The following is a 20007-nucleotide window of genomic DNA, read 5'->3' as shown; positions in this document are numbered from 1 at the left end:
CCTTCATGTCTTAAAGTAATGATGGACTGTCGTTTCTCTTTGCTTATTTGAGCTGTTCTTGACATAATATGGACATGGTATTTTACCAAATAGGGCTATCTGCTGTATACCCCCCCTACCTTGTCACAACACAACTGATTGACTCAAACGCATCAAGAAGGAAATAAATTCTACAAATTAACTTTTAAGAAGGCACACCTGTTAATTGAAATGCATTCCAGGTGACTACCTCATGAAGCTGGTTGAGAGAATGCCAAGAGTGTGCAAATCTGTCATCAAGGCAAAGGGTGGCTATTTGTAGAATCTCAAATATAACATATATTTAGATTTGTTTAACACTTTTTTGGTTAGTACATGATTCCATACGTGTTATTTCATAGTTTTGATGTCTTCCCTATTATTATACAATGTAGAAAATAGTAAAAATATAGAAAAACCCAAGAATAAGTAGGTGTTCTAAAACGTTTCACCGGTAGAGTATATTTTTTACATTTGCTATCAATATAGCATTAAAAATAGTTTTCCAGATTGCGTTTTGGCAACAAAAAAATAGGAATGCAAATATTGGGTCGTGACTGAGACAACCTGGTTCAATTTCGGTCCTGAGGTGAGATCTGCAGAGTTCTAACTTTCAAAGCCATAGAGGACACAGGCCTCCAGAAAACATTAATCAAAATGAAATGAGGCAGTATGTCAACCATCCAGAAGGAAGAGTAACCATGTTTGACAATTTCTTAGCACCTTTCCTGGGAAGTACTGATTGATCCAGATACTTTTTGTCACAGCATCACCCAGTAAAACCTTTAAGAATAACACTCTACTACCCCCTCACCCCCAAACTTCTCTCCTCTACCACCTCCTCCATGCGGAGCTAAGTAACCGGTAAAAGCCATTAAATGTGAAGTTAAAAAGCCTCCAGGCCAGAGATCCACTGCTGCTCTTTTCTCTCCCGGATGGGCATGATCCCAGGTGATTACTTAGTTAATTATAGAATGTGTTTCCGACCTGTAAATGAAGAATGTGCTCGTTTTGGCATTTTTTTCTACCGACTCTATGGAACCCTCTGACTCTTCGATAATTAACAGGCGCACAGCGTAGTCATCAGAGATTTCATAATTAATATTTTTCAGCTTCACCTTTTGATGATTTCACTCACCAATCCTCAGCTGTTGTGGAGAGGATAAAGTTTGAGTAATTAAAAGGCACTGTTTTGTAAACAAGCATGTTGGCTTCCAGCCTTTCAGTGAAGGATACCACTGTAGATACCTCTTCTTAGTAGGCTGGAATTCAACCTTAAGATTCCAGACACATTTTCTATGAGAAAGTGTCCATAGTCGTGGAATGAATGCATTCCACGACTAACTGTTTTACAGAAAATGTACAGCAGTGTCAAGTCTATTTCTGGAGTTGGTTGAGGTTATTGCTTTACCTAATGGCTCATCTTTCTCAGTGTGATTGTGGGATGTATATCACCTGTTGATCATTGCATTGTTGTTTCCAATGTAGCATCCATATATATTTCTGATAGATGTATTTTATTTTATTTCAACAGCGAGAACATGTGGCTCTAATTTAAGAGGACCAAAGGGCTTCATCACCTCCCCTAATTACCCTGTTCAGTATGAAAATAATGCCCACTGTGTCTGGGTCATAACAGCAGTGGACAATGGGAAGGTGAGTCAGATTTATTTTCTTCTTTCTTTCACTTAAACACAGTAAGTTATCAGCATTCATATACTTGCTAATGAATCCCCCTGCAAGGTGAATGGTTCAACTTCAATCATTTAATTCATTTTTTGTTGTATTTTGCAAGTTGAGTATCGAGGCAAAATCACAATATTTTGGAGGCAGTCTGAGAGATTTTTTCGCTCCAAATATATTTTGTTGTGACAGTGACCCAATAGGACACATCTTATGAAAGACAAAATGTTCTGTAATGCAAAATAGTATGTGAGGCATGAACCTTGACATTATGACAAATGTGTGCTGTGTTTATATGTACCCTGCATGATGCCAAACAACCCATGACTTCATTGGATGACTTCATTGGCATTGTTAATGAAACATTTCATTATCATGCATTGTTTTTATTCAGCGATTAAACAATTTGTTTTTACTTGGCATACTCCATGTTTATTTCATTTTCTTTCAATAATAAACTCCACAAGTTAACGGCAAGAATGGAGATGATTTCTGTGAGAAAAATAAAAGACAACAAAACACAAAAGAAACCCCAAAAATTATATTGTATTATTTTAATTCAGTCACCTCAATGTCAGAAAAGTTTCAAGAGCAATATTGGAATCATGCTGGTGCAATGTATACATACCTATTCCATGGTGGGGTGGGAGCCAAGCACGTAATTATGATTATGTTACCGTATTAATGCAATGCCATTGTGTGCATTAGCATACAAATGGCATTAAAATCACTAAATGATCATAACAAATATGAGGCAAAATATCAGAAAAAAATCTAATTTTATAAAGAGGGCCCACTTGAAACTGTTAAATTAATGATTTCTACTTGTCTTTTATATCCCTTGTGCAACGTAGGGGTCAGAGCACTAAAGATAAAGCAAACAGTAATTAATATTTCCTGCTGTAAATTATGGATACTTCAAGAAAGAGTGCCTTAAAGGAAATGGAACTCTTCAAAGTGATTGGAAATTAATAATCAGTTGGCTGCAGTAGCGGTGCGTGGGTAAAATCTCTGGGGAAGCCAAGCCCCCCAAAAAGCCATATTACAACCTATGTGTTGTGATAATTGCATTGTTTGCTCTATAACCTGTCAGTTCATATGCCTTGACACCGTGCTATATAGGCCTAAAGGCCGAGACAATAAGAAGACACAGTGGCAGAATACATTCACCCACACCTTTGTTTTATCACAAAACCGGATCGCAACCTCTGTCCAGTGTCCACAAAGCATATTGCATGTACAGTAACAGACAGCATGGTCAAGCAAGTCAATCCAAAATGTTTGGACCACTAAACAACTATTGATTTAGAACCACAGAGAGTTACTGCAAGTCGCAAAGAAAACAGGAGCTGCCTCCACTATTCCAGCACCATTTCAACTTCAACATTTCAACATCATAAAGTCACCTCTGCTTAGTCTAGTACAGTGACAACTAAAACATACCAAAAACAATTTAGTCCAATCAACGTAAGCTAAATATGATGTGGCTGTCCATGGTTCTGATTTCTGTGTGTGTGTGTGTGCGTGTGTGTGTGTCTGTGTGTGTGTGTGTGTGTGTGTGCGTGCGCATTCGTGCAAGTAGAAGAACATGTTGACTTACCCTACTTGTAGAGAAACGCCAATGCCATCCTCCTCTCTTTCATGTTGACAAAACTTTCTATTACTTTGTCATACAGTACACGCTTTAATTTTTTTTGTCCTAGGCTACCTGGCTAAAATGCTTGCTCGCTAGCCTAACTTCCATTCATGGGCAACGTTAGCTAGTTAACATAAGACTTCTACATCTGGCTACATATTGAACTTCCATCCTCTCAGGCCAGGGGCACAAAAATGTATGAATTAATGGTTGGAACAGAATCGCCGTTATAATCGTTGGCCAGTACGGAGAATTAAGTAAAACCACAAGTCCAAATCCCTATCTCCATCCATGGCTAATTTAGGAAAGGACCAATTTTAGCTAGCTGGCTAGCTAGCCACCGGAGGACAACAACACAAATAAATGCAACAATTCAAGTTTTCTGTCAATGACGTATGCTCCCAATGGGATTTGACAGGAGTGACACCAAATCCAAGCTGGCTTCCCTTGACACTTTTTTTTGGTGCGCCAGGACCATTCACAGTTGAGCTCGCTCAGTTTAGCTCAAGGCTGATTGGCACATTTTCTATACTTTTTTTGTCAAGGAAGGCCAGATGCTTGCTGGCTTGCCTTGCCTTCAATGCTACAGGCGGCAACAATGCAATACTCATTTGGACCAGACAGCATCAGAAAGATGGCCTACACATAGAGAGACAGAGGGGCGCTGTTTCGCTCGCTCGGATGCTTTCTCCTGTGAGATAGATTCAGCCTCTTGCGAACTGAAAGAAAATTATGAAACACAGAGAGATTAAAGATTAAATATCTATATATATTTTTTTATTAGTCCATTTTTTGGGAAAGCCTGGCTTCCCTTGGCATCCATGAATACACGCCACTGCTTGGCTGTAAATTGCTGAATCTCTGATGCATATGTATTTGTGCATGTGACCACCAGTATTTGTTATGTTGCCATTAACACTGTCCACCCAAAACCAAATCTCCCTATGAACATAATTAACGGGACTTCATTTTCTTGGGGCTAATGCTGCAGCGACAAAACAGCACTCGGGTCAATTAAGTCAAGGCAGAAATTACTTTACAAAGTAGTTTGAGAATGATGTTAAAAGTTTGACATGTCACTCAGATATTCAGCATGCCCAAATTCAGCAAAAACCTCTGACAGATAAGATTGGAGGTACACTACATGACCAAAAGTATGTGGACACCTGCTCGTCGAACATATCATTCCAAAATCATGGGCATTAATGTGGAGCTGGTCCCCACTTTGCTGCTATAACAGCCTCCACTCTTCTGGGAAGGCTTTCCACTAGATGTTGGAACATTGCTGCGGGGACTTGCTTCCATTCAGCCATGATCATTAGTGAGGTCGGGCACTGATGTTGGGCAATTAGGCCTGGCTCGCAGTCCGCATTCCAAATTATCCCAAATGTATTTGATAGGGTTGAGGTCAGGGATCTGTGCAGGCCAGTCATGTTCTTCCACACCGATCTCGACAACCCATTTCTGTATGGACCTCGCTTTGTGCACGGGACATTGTCATGCTGAAACAGGAAAGGACCTTCCCCAAACTGTTGCTACCAAGTTGGAAGCACAGAATCGTCTAGAATGTCATTGTATGCTGTAGCGTTAAGATTTCCCTTCTCTGGAACTAAGTTGCCTAGCCCAAACCATGAAAAACAGCCCCAGACCATTATTCCTCCTCCACCAAACTTTACAGTTGGCACTATTCATTGGGGCAGGTAGCGTTCTCCTGGCATCCGCCAAACCCAGATTTGTCCGTTGGACTGCCAGATGGTGAAGCGTGATTCATCACTCCAGAGAATGCGTTTTCGCTGCTCCAGAGTCCAATGGCACCGAGCTTTACACCACTCCAGTCAACGCTTGGCATTGCGCATGGTGATCTTAGGCTTGTGTGCGGCTGCTCGGCCATGGAAACCCATTTCATGAAGCTCCCGACGAACAGTTCTTGTGATGACATTGCTTACAGGGGCAGTTTGGAACTCGGTAGTGAGTGTTGCAACCAAGGACAGAAGATTTGTACGCACTTCAGCACTTGGCGGTCCCATTCTGTGAGCTTGTGTGGCCTACCACTTCGCGGCTAAGCCGTTGTTGCTCCTAGACCTTTCCACTACAGCACTTACAGTTGACCGGGGCAGCTCTAGCAGGGCAAAAATTTGACGAACTGACTTTTTGGAAAGGTAGCATCCTATGACTGTGCCTCGTTGAAAGTCACTGAGCTCTTCAGTAAGGCCATTCGACTGCCAGTGCTTGTCTATGGAGATTGCATGGCTGTGTGCGATTTTTTTTTTACACCTGTCAGCAACGGGTGTGGCTGAAATATCAGAATCCACTAATTTGAAGGGGTGTCCACATACTTTTGTATATATAGTGTATCTTCCAGTTAGTACATGTTCCTTAGAGGTTTGGATTAATTAAATGGGTTCAAACTTTAAATCGTCTTCCAATGGCTGAAGATCTGTCAAATGTTCCTATCTGTCTCCTGTGCAGACTGATAAGTTTGTTCCTTTTCTTTAAACCTATTCTCAAGTACTTTTGCAGTTAGTATAGTATAGAATTATATTAAATTAGTCTATGTTTTGTAATAAAATTACTCTTCTGAAAGTTGTTTTTACCTGTAGTTATTGCAAGAAGCAAGTGCCCTTTTTAACGTACTTGCTGTGGAAGTCAAGTTTTCATTATTTCCTTCTCTAATTTGTGGCATGTCATTAATCAAACATGAGCATTTATCTTGGTGGAAAACTTGGGTTTTGAAAACATTCTAAAAGAGACTCAAAGATGGCAGAGATTGAACATCCCAGAGTCTCTTGGGATAGTGAGCCAACAGTTGTTCTTCTTTCTCGCTACCTTATTTTTACTTTTTGAAACAAACCGGTGAGTTTTTTAGAACACATGGACGTCACTGACACAGTAGCTGTCAATCAGATCTAATGAACGTCCATTCTGGGGCTGTTGTTGCTAGTTTGGGAAGATATGATACTCAAGTTTTGGGCCTAGGAATGATGTTCTCCATCTAATTGGAAGAAGGATTGCTTTCAAATTATGTGCAGGTCAGAGTGTGAAGAACCTCATAAAAGGTTTCTTTCTTCAGATCTGTTCTTCAGCTAATATCTTCTCACATTAAGTACAAGTAGTGCTGCCTCATCATATCCCTTGTTGATTTGTGATCATAAGCCAACCATAATGTGTTACATTGATTCCACAAGTGTATGTATAGGATAGGTCTAGATGTCCACAGCTCAATGAACAATCCAGGTACTAACAATGCCTACCAGTTGACCCTCTAACAAGATAACACTATTGTTAATAGGGAATATTCTATTTTGGAAATTGCACCTCAAACGACTTCGTTCATGTCTGGAGCAAGTTTTGATTAATTTTGTTACCACATTTAGTGGACACAATAATATGAATGTTTTAACTCACATTTGGACGTAAATGTTACAGTATGCTCTAAACTGAGCTGTGTTTTTCCTGAGTCACCTGGCAAACCATCATACGTCAGACTAGGTTACCCCAAGGAGTATAATCAATTCAGTAATTCATTTAGTCATTGACACATTAATATATTTACCCCCCAATGTGTTAGTGTTTGTGTATGTAACTGGTAGACAGTATTCATAAACAAATAGTGTGATGTTTTTGACACAACAAAGTCGTTGGGACACAAAACAGTGGGCAAAATGTATAGTGACAGGTGTCCAACCAGACATTGATTATTTTGGATGAGTTACAAAACATCAACAATCTCTACAAAGTCACAGGGAGGTTTTAAAAGCATTTTAGAGGTCTTATCAACAATTGAAGACAAAACAGAATCATTGAACCAGTCGTCATGCCTTTCGGTTCTGAATAAAATAAAGAAATCAATAGTGCCCTAAAATATGATCAACAAGCCAGTTAAAGGAACAATCACCAAGATGTGCTGTCAGCATGCAATTGTGTTCATATAGACCATGAGTTCTGTTTTCTCCATTGCTAAGTCTTCTGTAAAAACCCTATTGGTTTTTGACAGGGTAATTTGAGAGGGTGGTAATGTAGACTTCTCATTTAAGATTGCCTTAAACCACTTACTATGAAACAAAGTTTGACATTCCACACAGATTGCTTGTCCAAAAACTTCAGAGGTGCTCACAGTTGCGTAGAAAACAACAACATATGTTTACCTCTGTTGACGGTATGTTATCCCAAGACATAAGAGAAGACTAGTAAAATATCCCAACAATACAGGTGTCACTTGTTTCAGGATATACTGTACATACTGTTATGGCACAGCTTTAGGGAGTCACCATGGACATGGATATTGTAGTGACACAGAAATGAAAGGCTCTCCATATTCTATTGTAACTGTAAATGGCAGGTCAGTGTGTAATTGCTAATTTATTCTTAGCCCTGTCTGTCTCTCGGCTTGTATTTTGGCTTGTTCCAATCATCATGACTTCATCACATTGCTACATGTTTTTGTACGGTGTCTGTTTTTTATTATTATTTATGCATAGTTCGGTAATTCAATCTTAGCGCACATTGGTTTTCTGCAGTGCGATTTCTCTCAGGTGGCTTATGCTGTATTGGAATTGTCAGTGGTGTTATGCCAACAAAGATTGACATTTCATGGACATTGGATTGCCACAATGACCCTTAGACAATTTTTTGTTTTTGTGCGCTTTGAAGTGCATTGCATGACGATTGATATAGAAACAGAAGGTGCAGCAGTCTAATTAAACACACGTTTATCAAATCTACATACAGTACCAGTCAAAAGTTTGGACACACCTACTCATTCAAGGGTTTTTCTTTATTTTAACTATTTTCTACATTGTAGAATAATAGTGAAGACATCCAAACTATGAAATAACACATATGGAATCATGTAGTAACCCAAAAAGTGTTAAACAAATCAAAATATTTTTGATATGAGATTCTTCAAAGTCGCCACCCTTTACCTTGATGAGAGCTTTGCACACTCTTGGCATTCTCTCAACCAGATTCATGAGGTAGTCACCTGGAATGCATTTCAATTAACAGGTGTGCCTTGTTAAAAGTTAATTTGTGGAATTTATTTCCTTCTTAATGCGTTTGAGCCAATCAGTTGTGTTGTGATAAGGTGTGTGGGGGGTAAACAGAAAACAGCCCTATTTGGTAAAAGAGAGAGTCCATATTATGGCAATAACAGCTCAAATAAGCAAAGAGAAACGACAGTCCATCATTGTGTTAAGTTCAATTAAAATATATATTATTCTTGTTTTAGTAGCCATTGGTCATTGAAGGAACATTTGTGTGTTAGATCTTGCCCCAAGCTATTGTTGTCATTAATCTCTGCAATGTCCGAGTTTAGTATACAGTGCCTTCAGAAAGTATTCATACCCCTTTAATTTACTTTAAAATTGATTAAATTGAGATTTTGTGTCACTGATCAACACACAATACCCCATAATGTCAAAAGTGACATTTTTGCGTATATTTTTTAAAATTATTAATAAAAAATTAAAAGCTGAAATGTCTTCAGTCAATAAGTATTCAACTCCTTTGTTATGGCAAGCCTAAATAAGTTAACATGATTTGTGAATGACTACTCCAATGCTGCTATAAGCACAGGCAAAATCCTAGAGAAAAACCTGCTTCAGTCTGCTGTCCAACAGACAGGACAATAACCTAAAACACAAGGCCAAATCTACACTGGAGTTGGTTACCAAGACGACATTGAATGTTCCTGAGTGGCTTTAAAATCTATGGCAAGACTTGAAAATGGCTGTCAAGCAATGATCAACAGTCAATTTGACAGAGCTTCAAGAATATTAAAAATAATAATGGGCAAATATTGTAGAATCCAAGTGTGCAAAGCTCTTAGATACTTACCCAAAAAGACGCACAGCTGGAATTGCCGCTAAAGGTGCTTCTACAAAGTATTGACTCAGGGGTGTGATTGTAAATGAGATATTTCGGTATAACTTTTCTTATAAATTTGCAAACATATCTAAAAATACTTTGTCATTATGGGGTATTGTGTGTAGATAGGTAGAAAAGTCAAGGGGTATGAATACTTTCTGAAGGCAAGGTACATGGCATGGTGAGTTATCAGAGGCTCCTGAAAAGAAAACTGGCTATCAGTGAACTTGTACTCAAGGGTTTAGGCTCTCACATTGATCATTCACTTTTGGCCCTTTGGCTTGCTACTACACATTTCAGTGAGGATTGCCCAACCTACACAGGTAATATATTAGTGCTTCAAGTCTCAGAATAAAAAAATATGGATGGGAACAATGGTTATTTAATGGCCCAAATGAGATAATTTTAGGATGTTGATAATGGGTTTGTCCTAATTAAGCTTTATTTCTTCCCTTCAAGCAATCTCCGCTCAAATCCAATTCTCTTTTAATTGCCTTTCTTCCTGTACAGGCATCAAATGTGGAGGCATCTTTTTTTCTCAAGGCTTTGTTCGTGCTCTTTTGCATTTCATCATTGCATTGCCACCCCAAAATAATTTGTAAATGTATTTCATGGTTTCATTATTTCAGCCTCCCTGGTAGCAGTGGCAGGGTTGCTTTTTACACATACTATGCAATGAGAATTAATCGGTCATCACAGCACATCCAAAACACGTGTTTGAAATGATAAAGCTTCAGCAGCTGCAATGTTGCTGTCTTTTGCAGCTCTAATATGATGAAGCTATGTTTTGCCATGGTGCATACCAAAGAGTACCATGATGTTTTTATACATAACATGCTAAAAGACTCATTATTATTGTATGGGCTCTATGGTTAGAATTAAATCATAGCGCATTACACTTTTGATGCAAAACCACAACAATCTTGAAATATTTGTTTAAATCCCAACCACGGTTGACACAGTATGGATTGTTTACTTTTTGCATGATTTGAAAGGCAATTTGTTATGACTGAATTCCGACCCAAGTCTTTTAATTGACACAGTTTCTAGGAAAACAAAGCATATAAGAATGAATAGAAGAAGAAAAAAAACGAAGCGTTGTGTAGTACAAATAGTACAATTGCAAAATGGTTTATGGCCATGCTATCGTGGCTGTCCTTGAACCAATGGAACATTTATCCTTTTTTGAACAGGTTATTAAGCTTGCCTTTGAGGAGTTTGATCTTGAGAGAGGATATGACACGCTAACAGTGGGGGATGGAGGGAAGATTGGCGATGCCAGGAGAGTGCTCTATGTGTGAGTACCCTGAATTTATCATTTACTATCTCTGACTATCCCTCCAGCATTCACTGTATGATTTTTTAAAAGTTACACAGACCTACTACTGCATGCTCTAGTCTACACAGATGAAATAGGACAATACATTGTGCAGTTATTCAGATAATACATTGAACATAATTGTCATGTAATTAATACACATTTACCCTTTACTTGAAAATACTGGCCAAAGCTTTTGGAGCATAAAAACAATAAATCGAGCTTCTGATGTGAGTAAGAGACAATAAGTCAATGAGTCATTGAGTTCCATGTGATGTGTTTCAGGCTGACAGGGTCCAGTGTTCCTGACCTGATAGTCAGTATGAGCAACCAGATGTGGCTCCATCTCCAGTCTGATGACACCATTGGGTCCCAAGGGTTCAAGGCCCTATATGAAGGTATGCTTTCCATACTCTTTGAGAACATATACAATGGTCTGCCAAAAAATGGATTTGGTCCGGTTTTAAACCCTGTACATCTACCATTTCATGTTGAGGCCATGCTTATTTGAGTCTCATAGTTGGTGCCACTTTTCCGCATACATAAAATATGATATGAAAGATATGTGTTGGTCTGCCCAGCATGTCCTTGTAACTAGTCAACTATATGTGAATTTCTTTACACCCTGTAGAATGTTCACTGTATGCCCAGCCAAGTCATAAATTCTATAGATTCAGCGAAAGATTAAAGCAAATGGGTCAGCATATGTGCTTGACACAGACACTGATATGTTAGAGTTCTCCAAATGAAATACACTGGCTGGTTTTGGATAGGCTACCAAATAACATCAAAGCAAAGTTCTATGAATATATCTAAGCATCTGTTTCAATAAACACTAATGTGCAGAATTTGCTTCCACCAGCATAAACGGTAATTCATTTCCAGTATCAGATGGTCGGACTAATTCCTTCCAACTGACGAATAGCAATGAACTTGCACTAATAAGTCATGTGTTGACTGGGCACAGTGTGCCACTCTGGCAAAGTCAGACCCACATTAAAGTAGTGTCATGCTGTGAGAGTGGAAGAGATTTTCGTTACTGATACATACTGAAGTACAGTTTACTTAGGCCCCTATTCAATAAAATATTTTGTGTGGAAACATTGTACGGAAAGTCTGTTGTCACCACCATCAACTTTCCATTTAGAGATTAATTAAGATGTTACTATTACCCCTTCATACACAAGTCTCAACCCTTACTTTATATTGTCACACTGACAGTTTGCACAATTGACAGCTCAACAAAATGCATAACCCTGCACAATGACACCACCTCAATTAACTTTGTGTAAACCCAATTTCACACTAGTGCCTACCGTCCGGGTACCATGTTTGACAGCAAAACCACTGAGTACAAGAAGTGGGACTTATTGTCAGGGGGCCCCATACAGTAGGTGTCCATGTCTACTGTATCTGGGGGAGTATTCAGTCAGCCTTGTTCACCTGTATTATGCATCATATAATTACATCTGTGTGAGAAATGCTGGCAACACCAAGTGATACCTATATATGAACTATTTGAAACATTCATAACCCATAAGTAATTGCTTGTGTAAATGATGAAGCAATCAGTTAGAGGGAAGAGAATCATGGTATCCCAATAAGACATACTAATAAAAAATAAATGTTCTAAAGACTGTCTATAGATACATATAAATCAGTAAATCTCCACAGAAAATAATGAACGTTAAGTATTAAGTATTCGAATAATTACATAATACCATCAAACTCACTTTGTAAGCCGGTAAGCATTTCCTTTAGGCAGAGGCTCCTAGTAAATACTGTAGTTACCCCTAACTTGTACTTGATTTCCTTCTTTAATTCCTTCCTGTAGCACATTCTATGGGCATATTTCTTATTTATTCTGTGACATGATTCCGATGTTCTGTCATATAACAGGGTAAGGTGGGCTCATTGCGAGATAATGTATTTTGAGGGATGTCTCACAAGAGGGCTGTATAAGAGGGAACAAAAGTGTGTTTTTGTTGTAATGCATTTCCAGATACATTACAATGCGAGATCAGAGCCAAGTAAACCCGTTGCTATGGAAAAATGGAAACATGAGCTTTATTCACTGAGCTTTATTCGGTGGAACTACAGTCTCTTATAAATATACACTCCCTGTCAAAAGTTTTAGAACACCTGCTCATTCAAGGGTTGTTATTTATTTTGACTATTTTCTACATTATAGAATAATAGTGAAGACATCAAAACTATGAAAAACACATATGGAATCATGTAGTAACCAAAAAAGTGTTAAACAAATCAAAATATATTATATATTTGAGATTCTTCAAATAGCAACCCTTTGCCTTGATTACAGATTTGCACACTCTTGGCATTCTCTCAACCAGCTTCACCTGGAATGCTTGAAGGAGTCTTGAAGGAGTTCCCACAAATGCTGAACACTTGTTGGCTGCTTTTCCTTCACTCTGCGGTCCAACTCATCCCAAACCATCTTAATTTGGTTGAGGTCGGGTGATTGTGGAGGCCAGCTCATCTGATGCAGCACTCCATCACTCTCCTTGGTCAAATAGCCCTTACACAGCCTGGAGGTGTGTTGGGTCATTGTCCTGTTGAAAATTAAATGATAGTCGCGCTAAGCCCAAACCAGATGAGATGGCGTATCGCTTTTAACTTTTAAGAAGGCACACCTGATTAATTTAAATCCATTCCAGGTGACTACCTCATGAAGCTGGTTGAGAGAATGCCAAGAGTGTGGAAAGCTGTAATCAGGGAAAAGGGTGGCTATTTGAAGAATCTCAAATATAAAATATATTTTGATTTGTTTAACACTTTTTTGGTTACTACATCATTCCATGTGTTATTTCATAGTTTTGATGTATTCACTATTATTCTACAATGTAGAAAATAGTAAAAATAAAGAAAAACCCTTGAATGAGTAGTTCTAAAACTTTTGACCGTTAGTGTATATCTATATATTTTTAACATGCAGTATATATCCCAGAAAACAGTGAAACCGAGAGAGTATAAAGAGAAATTACAAACATTTCTCTGTTATTTGTTGTGTGGACATTGATATGATGCTTTGAGTTGTTTATGACATCTCTGAAATGTTTGATTAACTCTGAAACAGACCACTGTGTACATCAATGGCACATATTTTAATGTTATCTCCTGCTTACTATTTCTTCAATGTTTGTAATTTCACCCACAATATGCATGTAAATGGTAAACATGTCCTGGACATCTGATTTGACTCCCAGCTCATCATAATTTAGGTTATTGGACAATAAATTCAGCGATGGACAGCCACTTTTTGCATATTAGTGTTTAAGAGCATGGTACAGTATATCCTTAGTAAGACATTTTACATCTCCATCACGGTTGCGATCGGGCTGATATGCCCTTAACCTGATTGTGGAGCCTACGCATAGATCCCTCAACTAATTGCTCTTGGCAGCTCCAAAGGTATTTAACCGGCACTTAACATCTCACAAAGGTTGTTGAATGTGCTGCTGGAATTAAACTCATCCCCTGTAGATTATTGCTCAGCTGGGCCAGTGGAGCGATAGCTACTGAGCTGGCACGCTGGTTGTTAACACAAAAAATTAACTCTTCCAGAACGTCATTTTGCTCCTGCTAGAAAATGCACCTGAACATGTAGAGGAAATAGACAACAGTTGGCATGCCGAATATTGCTCTCGCTGTCTTGTTTTCTATTGGATTATATCGATGGTTCTAAGATGATTGTACTTGTGTAAGGAATGTTGTGTTAGAGGAAAGCTGTCATGTTACGTTTTCAGGATCTGAAGATTGCTCAGTGGATGTCAGTTTTAGGACATTCAACCCTAAGAGCAACTAACCAGATGTCCTTGGGAATTGAAACCACTGAATGAACTTGAACATGGTAACACTTTGTTGCAGAAATCGACAAAGGAGGGTGTGGGGATCCTGGCATCCCGGCCTACGGCAGAAGATCGGGGGAGCGTTTTTTACACGGCGACATGCTGACGTTCGAGTGTCAGGCGGCCTTTGAGTTGGTCGGCGAGAGAACGATATCATGCCAGCAAAACAACCAGTGGTCTGGAAACAAACCCAGCTGCTTGTGTAAGACTCCATTTCAAAATGTATGACTTTAATTAACAGCGCTCTCATTTAGATATATCCATCTGATACACCTACATAGTCCCAACAGTCTGAAGGAAGGTGGTATGACTATACCCCCTGACACATGTAAAGCCGTCATCATCTCTGGGATTTGTTGTCGCTTGGTCAACACTCCCCACTGTCCATTTTGGAGCTATACAATTCAAAGATCATTACTCCCGTCATTTAGACATTGCTCACTGAGCTTGTGAATTACAGTTTCTATACAGAGGCCTCAAGAGTTTATTTTTTATTTAAAGTAAGAGCTTCTGTTGCAGGTAAGTCTGTATTGTTAGTTAGTAGAGTTCAATATTTTCAGTTCACCCTCTCTCTGGCATGCAGGCTGACACCAGGGTTAAGCAGCTATACAGCCAAGGGCAGTCAGCTCTTGGTTGATAGCCTCTCTACTGTCATGACACTGGGTTATATTCTTCCACCTGGTGCAGTTAATAGAATGTGTGGCACCTGAAGAATTCAAAGGAAAGCATGATTCCCAACCATTTCAAACAAAATGTCTTATAAAAGAGCTAATTTATCTCACTGTGTGCTGCATCAAAGCATGATGGCAGATCTGTGTGTGTGCCCCTATCTATTTTTGCAGTTTCCTGCTTCTTCAATTTCACCACCCCATCAGGAATAATCCTCTCCCCCAACTACCCCGAGGAGTATGGGAACAACATGAACTGTGTGTGGCTTATTATCGCAGAGCCAGGGAGCAGGATTCATCTAATTTTCAGCGACTTTGAGGTAGAGCCCCAGTTTGACTACCTCATTGTGAAAGACGACGGGATGTCGGAGCCCACCACGTTCGGCACGTTCTCCGGGAAGGATGTACCCTCTCAGATAGCCAGCAATGGACACATCATGCGCCTGGAGTTCCAGTCTGACCACTCCAACACTGGGAAAGGATTTAACATCACTTATACAAGTAAATGGCCCTTCCTTCTAAAGCTATTTGCGATTTTGCTATATATTGCAGACTCTGGGCCCCTCACAATGTCTTCTGTTATGCAATTCAGAACTGCCTGTGGCACAAATACTGAGTCAAGGGGTATCTATAGTGTCTTTTCATATGTGTTCAATCAGGTATACTCTTACAAGGGAAGTTAGGAATCAGAATTATTAACAAAGCACATTTTAATGTTAAAGTCTGATTTCAATTAGAGGATCCCTATCTGAGAATGGAGACTCATTAGCTAGAAGTGGGTGGCATCATTCTATTTAACAATTTGTATGGCCATACAATACATTACCCTGTGTACAGTCGTGGTCAAAAGTTTTGAGAATGACACAAATATTGGTCTTCACAAAGTTTGCTGCTTCAGTGTTTTTAGATATTTTTGTCCGATGTTACTATGGCATACTGAAGTATAATTACAAGCATTCCGTAAATGTCAAAGGCTTTTATTGACAATTACATTAAGTTTATGCAAAGAGTCAATATTTGCAGTGTTGACCCTTCTTTTTCAAGACCTCTGCAATCCACCCTGGCATGCTGTCAATTAACTTCTGGAACACATCCTGACTGATGGCAGCCCATTCTTGCATAATCAATGCTTGGAGTTTGTCAGAATTTGTGGGTTTTTGTTTGTCCACCCGCCTCTTGAGGATTGACCACAAGTTCTCAATGGGATTAAGGTCTGGGGAGTTTCCTGGCTATGGACCCAAAATGTTGATGTTTTGTTCCCAGAGCCACTTAGTTATCGCCTTATGGCAAGGTGCTCCATCATGCTGGAAAAGACATTGTTCGTCACCAAACTGTTCTTGGATGGTTGGGAGAAGTTGCTCTCGGAGGATGTGTTGGTACCATTCCTTATTCATGGCTGTGTTCTTAGGCAAAATTGTGAGTGATCCCACTCCCTTGGCTGAGAAGCAACTCCACACATGAATGGTCTCAGGATGCTTTAATGTTGGCATGACACAGAACTGATGGTAGCGCTCACCTTGTCTTCTCCGGACAAGCTTTTTTCCGGATGCCCCAAACAATCGGAAATGGGATTCATCAGAGAAAATGACTTTACCCCAGTCCTCAGCAGTCCAATCCCTGTACCTTTTGCAGAATATCAGTCTGTCCCTGATGTTTTTCCTGGAGAGAAGTGTCTTCCTCGCTGCCCTTCTTGACACCAGGCCATCCTCCAAAAGTCTTCGCCTCACTGTGTGTGCAGATGCACTCACACCTGCCTGCTGCCATTCCTGAGCAAGCGCTGCACTGGTGGTGCCCCAATCCCGCAGCTGAATCAACTTTAGGAGACGGTCCTGGCGCTTGCTGGACTTTCTTGGGCACCCTGAAGCCTTCTTCACAACAGTTGAACCTCTCTCCTTGAAGTTCTTGATGATCCGATAAATGGTTGATTTAGGTGCAATCTTACTAGCAGCAATATCCTTGCCTGTGAAGCACTTTTTGTGCAAAGCAATGATGACGGCAGGTGTTTCCTTGCAGGTAACCATGGTAACAGAGGAAGAACAATGATTTCAAGCACCACCCTCTATTTAAAGCTTCCAGTCTGTTATTCTAACTCAATCAGCATGACAGAGTGATCTCCAGCCTTGTCCTAGTCAACACTCTCACCTGTGTTAACGAGAGAATCACTGATATGATGTCAGCTGGTCCTTTTGTGGCAGGGCTGAAATGCAGTGGAAATGTTTTTTGGGGATTAAGTTCATTTTCATGGCAAAGAGGGACTCTGCAATTAATTGCAATTCATCTGATCACTCTTCATAACATTCTGGAGTATATGCAAATTGCCATCATAAAAACTGAGGCAGCAGACTTTGTGAAAATTAATATTTGTGTCATTGTCAAAACTTTTGACCACGACTGTAGACAAATCTATGTTTTCCCTATAATTAAAACCAGCAACATCCCATTTTAATTATTATTAATTATATTACGTTTGATTAACTGGTCAATATATAAGTTACCTATGAATTCAATGAATTCAATGAAAAGATTTCACACAGATGACATTATGACAAATGAAATACTAATTTGGCCCTTTTCTCTCAATACTACACTGTTTAAAGGGGCCTTGGGAATGTTTGTCATTTTAATAATTTACAATCCTAACATTTTAATGCATATTTTCATGCAAATTTGTCTGTCAGTTGGCCTCCAACATTTTTTATCTGTAAACACGAGATAAGAAAAACAATAATACTGCAAGGCAATTCCGAACCTTGAAGGTAAACATTAAATATATTTGCCCTTTTCTGCTGATAATTTAGAGACATTATCATGAAACAGTAAACAGTAATGGTAGAGGTCTGTTCATGTTCTCTGCCTCGAAATACACTCTGTAGCACAAAAATATTGAACTGATCCAGCTGTGCCCAGTGTTAATGGAATTATGCTTGTGCCATACTGAGCTGAAATTAGGTCTGAGTATTGCTGTCCCCAGTTCCTGTTTGCTATCTCTAGGACACATTCTGTTCTTGAACTCTCCTGGCCGGGTAGACTATGTAGAGACATGTCTCTCCGCAGATCCTGGATTTCTTTGGAGGAAGAGTAACAGAGGCAGGCTGCAGTGGTGGGAAAGGTTAATGAAATGGAGGAGGATGTTGTTACCGTTCTTATTCCGCATATCCATCTGCATCCAGGGGCGTCATGCACCCCAAAAATCTGAAGGGGCACAAAGTATGTGAGGATGGCTGGGGGAGGTGGTCTGGAGGGGGGCTATTCATTGGTAGTTCTTTTTTTAAAGAAACTAAATATGCTTCTCTGCATCTCTGCTAAAATCTTGGTAAAAGATTGAAAGGAATGTCAGTCTTATTTAGTATATTTAGTTATTACTTGTTCTAAAGTCTACCAACCTTGCCAGCAGGCATTCCAGCTAAGATAGTTAGACAAGCTAGCAACTCTAACTTGATTGATAGCCAGAAATGGCTTATTGGTAGCTAGTTATGACGTTGGGAGATTGGGAACCTGTCTGGGCTAGCTAAAGCCAACTTCATAAAATATTACCCCATAAAGTATTACCCCAAAAAATAATAAAAATAAATAAAATATTCCTCTGCCTGCACCCGCTGGACCCTCCTGTCACGGTGGGAGAGTGACTAAGACAGGGATGGTTTTTTGTCGTGGAGGTGTCAGCCATGTGATGGGGATGGCGGGGGAGTGACTAAGACAGGGATGTGTTTTTGGCGTGGAGGTGTCAGCCATGTGATGGGGATGGCGGGGGAGTGACTAAGACAGGGATGTGTTTTTGTCGTGGAGGTGTCAGCCATGTGATGGGGATGGCGGGGGAGTGCCTAAGACAGGGATGTGTTTTTGGCGTGGAGGTGTCAGCCATGTGATGGGGATGGCGGGGGAGTGACTAAGACAGGGATGTGTTTTTGGCGTGGAGGTGTCAGCCATGTGATGGGGATGGCGGGGGAGCCTGTGGTGTGGCAACACAATAGCACCATGGAACTGGTGTGTCACCGTGTCAGGAGGAGAGGGACATGTCTTCCAATCTGGTGTGGGGAGTCACTGTCAGCGAGCAGGCGTGTATTGACAATGAGGCAGGGAAATGAAAGTGTTGCCTTCATGGCGTCAGTCTTCGCCACTGTGCTGTGTTCATGTTGTTGCCTGATTAGCATCTATTCTCAATTAGTAAATAATTAACCAGGTTTTCATAATGTTCTCTGGGATAAGACACATGAGTTAAATGTGACACCGAATCCAGTTTGATATCTTCTTATTGATTAAAAAACAACAGCACAGAAAACACTGAAATCACTGAAAAACACTGAAACCAGTTTTATTTTCCTCTCTAGCATTTGGTCAGAATGAATGCCACGACCCCGGCATCCCTGTCAATGGCCAGCGGTATGGGGAGCACTTCTTGCTGGGGAGCTCCGTGCTCTTCACATGTGATGAAGGCTTCATCAAAACCCATGGGTCTGAATCCATAACCTGCATCATTCAGGATGGAAACGTAGTGTGGAATGCAGCAGTTCCTCGGTGTGAAGGTACTGTATAATGTTGCACAATAATCCATATAATCCTATGAATAGCCAGTGGAATCTGCCAATGTCATCCTGACTCCCTTGGGTTGGAGTGGGTGGGCACTGGGCATATCATTGTTGTCATTTGGTGAAACATTGTAGAGCCACTGAAAGTATGCTACAATTCTACAAGTAGTAAAGTATACCCAGTCTATACTGTTAAATTCTGCATACTGTTGCATATAAACTTGTAAGCTCAGAACATGTCAGTTGCCACTAAGATGATACTTTCCCCTATAGCACCTTGTGGGGGACATTTAACAGCTCCAACCGGAGTTCTGCTGTCCCCTGGCTGGCCGGGATTCTACAAAGATTCTTTGAACTGTGAATGGGTTATTGAAGCCAGCAAAGATCACGCCATCAAGATATCCTTTGACAGGTTTCCCTATTT

General features: G+C 40.0%; 1 protein-coding gene across 4 annotated transcripts in view; it reads left to right on the top strand.

The window, feature by feature from the left end:
• LOC311131344 (CUB and sushi domain-containing protein 1-like) overlaps window positions 1-20007 on the top strand; it is a gene marked incomplete at both ends in the record, with an annotated part of 555203 nt that overhangs the window by 377954 nt on the left and 157242 nt on the right. For all 4 annotated transcript variants that reach the window (XM_084164287.1, XM_084164286.1, XM_084164285.1 and 1 more), the window contains 7 exons: window positions 1553-1674; window positions 10396-10499; window positions 10806-10918; window positions 14409-14591; window positions 15232-15558; window positions 19386-19580; window positions 19857-19995. In XM_084164287.1, the coding sequence (XP_084020413.1) occupies window positions 1553-1674; window positions 10396-10499; window positions 10806-10918; window positions 14409-14591; window positions 15232-15558; window positions 19386-19580; window positions 19857-19995 (1183 nt within the window). The remainder of the gene's footprint in view (window positions 1-1552; window positions 1675-10395; window positions 10500-10805; window positions 10919-14408; window positions 14592-15231; window positions 15559-19385; window positions 19581-19856; window positions 19996-20007) is intronic.

Source organism: Coregonus lavaretus, assembly GCF_964263955.1.
Source record: "Coregonus lavaretus genome assembly, chromosome: 1".
Lineage (NCBI taxonomy): Eukaryota > Metazoa > Chordata > Actinopteri > Salmoniformes > Salmonidae > Coregonus > Coregonus lavaretus.
This window is presented reverse-complemented; position numbering and strand designations above follow the sequence as displayed.